Source organism: Thermobia domestica, chromosome 11, assembly GCF_964235325.1.
Source record: "Thermobia domestica chromosome 11, izTheDome1.hap1.1, whole genome shotgun sequence".
NCBI lineage: Eukaryota > Metazoa > Arthropoda > Insecta > Zygentoma > Lepismatidae > Thermobia > Thermobia domestica.
In genome coordinates this window covers 99,837,610-99,842,800 of record NC_137464.1, presented here as the reverse complement: position 1 = coordinate 99,842,800, position 5,191 = coordinate 99,837,610, and the positions used below count along the sequence as shown (strand labels likewise).

Sequence of the window (5,191 nt, the reverse complement as noted above, 5' to 3'; positions counted from 1 at the left end):
AGATTGCAATAAATATAGAGTCTAAAATGATTTTTGCAAGTTTTGGGTTGCGTTACGCTCCATCGTTGCCAGCGCTGGAACACGACCCGCTCGGGAGAGTAATACTCCCGGAAGTACGTTTTTTCCGCGCGCTACTCTAGCCAGCTGTTTTACACGCTATCCTAGCCAGTTGTTTTTAAGTTGGTCACAAAATTTATATCATGAAGTACAAGGGGAACAAAACGAGCCCTATATCATGGAGTACAAGGGCATAAGTACTACAACTACTTATCTGCAAAAAAGTAAACAAATCACTTTTTTAAATATTATTTTAATTTAATAAGTGTTATAAAAATGTAAAAAAAAATGTTTAAAAAATCTTTCCTCGGGCCGGGTTTGAACTCACGTCAAAAGAAACTTTCCTTACTAGCATTTAGCGCTAGCCCACTCGGCCACCAAGGCCGACAGCAAGAAGCGTATGATTTCTGGTATTTTAATGCAACGTGGCAAGAAGTGGATAACGCCAACCAATCAGAACTGTGTTTCTCGTTTCTACTTCCGGGAGCATTACTCTCCCGAGCTAGTCCTGCTGGAACGGAATTTACTTTATGAGGTTAGGACCTAGGGTGTCATTCAATACAAGTCATCGCAAAATTCCGCATATAGCAACGCAACACAAGAAAGCAATGAAGCCATTATGGGCCTTATGTAGAGTCTTTCTGACGCGTGATTAGTGCTATACTAAAGAGTTCGACTAACATATTTCTTGCAGTAATCAGGCTTTTAGTATGACCAATCATACTTCAAAACAACTCCACATAAGGCAGAATAACTCGTATGCCGTTTATCGTTAAACTAGCGTTGCGTTGTCTAAAAGAATTACGTCATGTCCTCATTGGTTACGCAGATATATTCTATTTTAGAATATTTTCCACCGAAAACAAAACTCCGATTCTATTCTAAAATTTTCAAAATCTTGTGGGTTAATTTCCCAAATTTCCGAGGAAGAACTCTCAAATAATCTAGGATAATTCAATCATGCTGACCTCTCATTTTGGACTATTAATTAGATAAGTCTGCCATACGTCCCGTAAAAAAACGGGACAGTCTCGATTTGGGCCCGAGTGTCCCGCGTCCCCGTAAATGTACTCGGGACAGGCCAATGTCCCGTATTTTAATCCCGTCCCATTCCTGGTGTTAATATCAGCTTATTCGAAAAATCAAAAATTCTTATATTGGCTGGGAACCCTGTAATTAGTGAATGAACCATAAGCTATAAACCATTTCCAGCATAAGAAAAAAGTAGATGTAAACAAAGCGAAATGTATTACTGCGCGGCTTACACGTGCTTCAGCAGCGAGAGACGTGAACAGCAAGATCGTCTGCTAGCTTACTGTCGTCGCATAATTTCAAAGTATAAGGCTACGGTTGGTTGGTAAATAATTAACGCACTGACTATTGCTATGTTGGAAATATGTATTTTCTTAACTTGATTATTATATAAACGAGATTGTTCCTGAATTCTTGGTATGCATATTCACATACAAAGCTTTTGAATTTCTGAGTCCAAAATTATTTCCGTGGAATAGCTCTTTACATTAAGAAGGAAAGATCCAACACCCACACGCATGCCTTGTTATTGAAGGCCGGAGAGAAAATAAAAAACAAGAAATAAAAACAAGAATCAAATGAGAACGCAACCAGAACAAAACAATAGTTCACCATGAGGTCACCGTCCACCAGGCAATGAAGGCGCTGGAATTGTCAGGCAAAGAAATCAGGGAGCTTGTTTATTTTCAGAACACACGTAATACACATACATACGGCATCGTAACATGGACACTTCATTCTTTAATATCGTAAGCAAAGCATAATCTCTTTGCAGCGATAAAAAGGCATAGTCAAAACATCAAATTCAAAGGCTATACACAGGAGGCGATAATAAACCATTTTGTTTTTGTTATAAGTTTGTAGAAGACAATGACAAACTTCTTTGTTATTGTAGCGAATATAGACCAATGCGTAATTGAAATTCGACACTGAACTGCTGTTAGGAGATCTTGTGATCTATTTAATACATTTATGCAATGAACCCCGTAAAAAAGAAAAAAAAAACAATAATTTAAAATTAGAAACTAGAGAACACAGTTAATAAGAAAAAGGATTCCGTCTCACGAATCGAAATTTAAAAAAAAAAAAAAGATCGGACTACTTACGTTAGTGGTCAGCTAGTGGTTCCACGCCTTGCAAATCTGAATCTGAGGATTCATCACTAGAAATGTCTGTGTCATCATCTGGGTTGATTATTAATCTGTCCACTGTGATGTCCATCACACCTTCCAATTCCCACAATTTCAGTTCCTCGTGTTCGACATGACGCACACATTCCCGCCACTTTTCAGCTGTCACATCTTTGAACGCCGCGTAAACAAGCCTTTGCACGTCGGACAGTTTGTACTGTCTGGGTTTGTTATTTCTTGCCACATAACCTTTCACTTGACTCCATATCAACTCGATAGGGTTGAGGTAAAAGTGATAAGGAGGTAGCCTTAGTACCGTATGACCCGCTTGTTTAGCTAACTCATCAATAACATACTTGTCAAATCTATCTTTACAAGACTTAACCAACTCCAATAACTCAGCCTTTACAAGTCCGTCTTCGAAAGTAATGTTTTTACTTCGAAGCCAAGTTATAATATCGTCTCTTCGCCAGGATTTATTTGGAAGGCGTTCCATTTTAACACTATGATATGGAGCGTTGTCCATTACTATAACACTATTCGATTGTAATTTTGGAAGAACGTTTTCAAACCAGTCGCGAAACACAGTACCTGTCATTTCCTCGTGATAGTCTCCAGACTTTTTTGATTCAAAAACGAGATCTCCGCTCTCAACAAAACCACTACCACTTCCAATGTGTAAAATAATTAATCGCTTCCCTTTTCCCGTTGGATTTTCAAGTCCTGTGCTCAATCCTGACATGAAGGCTTGCCTCTTTGATTTGACGGTGGTATCGCTCCACACTTTTGATGTAACATGCCCTTCGTTAACCCACGTCTCGTCTAAATAATAAATTGTCAGTCCCTGTTCTCTGTACTGTTTTATCTTGCGTAAATACTCCCGACGCCACAAAATAATATCATCTCTGTCTATAATTACACTACTGCGTTTCCGAGACACAAATTCGAAACCAATTTCGTGTAAGAGATTGTACAATGAAGATTTTTTCATATTCGGTAGATCAGGGTCATTATTGATGGCAAGTAACACCTTTCTGAGAGTAGGGATTTCATTCTTAAAAAAAAATTCGTGTACTTTACGACGAATTGCGGACCTCACAAAATCATCGCATGTTTTGTCCAACACACTTCGCACACGTTTTCTCTTTTTCCCAGGCGTTGAAACACTTCCAGTTGTGGAATATTCTTTCCGCGCACTGTAAACACTTGAGGCAGAAACACCTGTAAGCTCACTTGTGAATCTGACAATATCGTCAATTCCTGCAGTTTCATATTTTTCACAAAGGTTGTTAAAAACATTTAACACGATTATTTTCGCGGCACTTTTAAGCGGTTGTCCTCTTTTGTGTTTTATAACACAAGACGAAGATGGTTTATTGTCACTCATCGTCGCCATGAAACGCTGTACTCTACAAATTCAAATGAGCGGGGTCGGCGCGCGAACTCATACGCATGCGCAGTAAATACTATATGTCCAGGTACGGGTGAGGTTGAAAGAGCTATATCCGTTATTAAATATTATATATATATTGCGTTTATTATCACAAAATGCAGGATAAATTCAGATGTCTTTATTTGAAATTGTTATTTTAGTAGGGATTATATTGCGGTAGGATACTAGTGCACTGAGACCAAGAACCAATCACTGGTCATCGACCCACTCCTAGTCAGGTGGGTTTGTTTACATCTACTTTTTTCTTATGCTGGAAAAAGAGTAGCATGTAACAGCTTCGAGCAAGTTATCACGACATCCTCTCCGATTTGATAGAAAGCAAGCTAATAGAGTCGCAGTGCAGAGTTCCGGTTGTAATCAACAGTCAAGGGATCTGCAATCTTTGATAAAGTGCACAAGCTGAGCTGTCGTTGATAATACATTACAAGAGTTCCAATTTTATATCAACAAGGATACCTAAACTGAAGTGCACGTTATCTTTCAGTTTGAATAAAAAAGTAACGAAGTTGAACTATGAAATAGGCTAAAAAATTTGCAATTCTTCATTTTTCATTGTACCTTGTGGAAACTCGGATACTCTCCAACACACACACACACACACACACACACACACACAAACAATCAAATATATAAGATGTCTGTGAGTGCTTTTACATCTCCAAGCACAAGGAAGATGAATAACTTTTTCTCCAGCAAGATATTAAATAAGTTAAAAAGAATTATAAATAATCTTTTTGAGAGGGTAGGGACACAGAATTGTGCTTTGGTCTAGGGCTTAGAAATATGTACATTCGGCCCTGACAATTGCAAACGACGCAAGGAGGGAAAAATCAGCTAAGTTTTCATCAGATTAAGCTGACAAATGTAATTTTAGTAAATACAGTCATGTAAATAATACGAAGAATATTAAAGGTATCACTGATTTAAATAAAACAAGATTATTTGTATATTGATTTCCCATAGTGTTCTTAGAACACGTGATCTTGAGTTTTTAAGGCGATTCTTTTGTAGTTAGGCCTAGATTGTAAAAATCTTCACTCCATACAATTAATTGCAAGGAACGAAGAGAGAGAAGTAGCTGCAGCTGAGGGAGCTTTTGCCTATTATAGTTTTTCAGGGGCGGATGCAGGACGGCTTGGGGGGGGGGCGGTGGGTTGTAATACTGCTACTTAGAGCTACTTTTAAGAGCTCCAAACTCTGGGATGGGTTTTATTTACATATAAAATAAGAAAGTTTCCTCTTCTGGGGGTTGATTATCGCCCCGTTCACTCCCCTGGATCCGCCCCTGCTGTTATTCATAGAGCTACAGTTCATTTGATTGTGTTGGAAAGTTAACTTGAGGGGGGGGGGCGGAAGAAGGAGATCGAAGGTGTCTCGTATTCTCATTTTATATATATATATATATATATATATATATATATATATATGCATCGGCGCAAATCTGTCTTCAACATTGGGGGGGACGGGTAAGATCGCTCCCATAGTATATATATATGTGTGTGTGTGTGTAAGCGATGTT

General features: G+C 38.4%; 1 protein-coding gene across 1 annotated transcript; it reads right to left on the bottom strand.

Annotated features, from left to right (window-relative positions):
- Positions 1-2,196: 2,196 nt before the first annotated feature.
- On the bottom strand, positions 2,197-3,606 carry LOC145665224 (uncharacterized). The gene has a single exon (XM_081732511.1). It carries the CDS (start codon positions 3,604-3,606, stop codon positions 2,197-2,199), a length of 1,410 nt encoding a protein of 469 aa, XP_081588637.1.
- Positions 3,607-5,191: the final 1,585 nt, after the last annotated feature.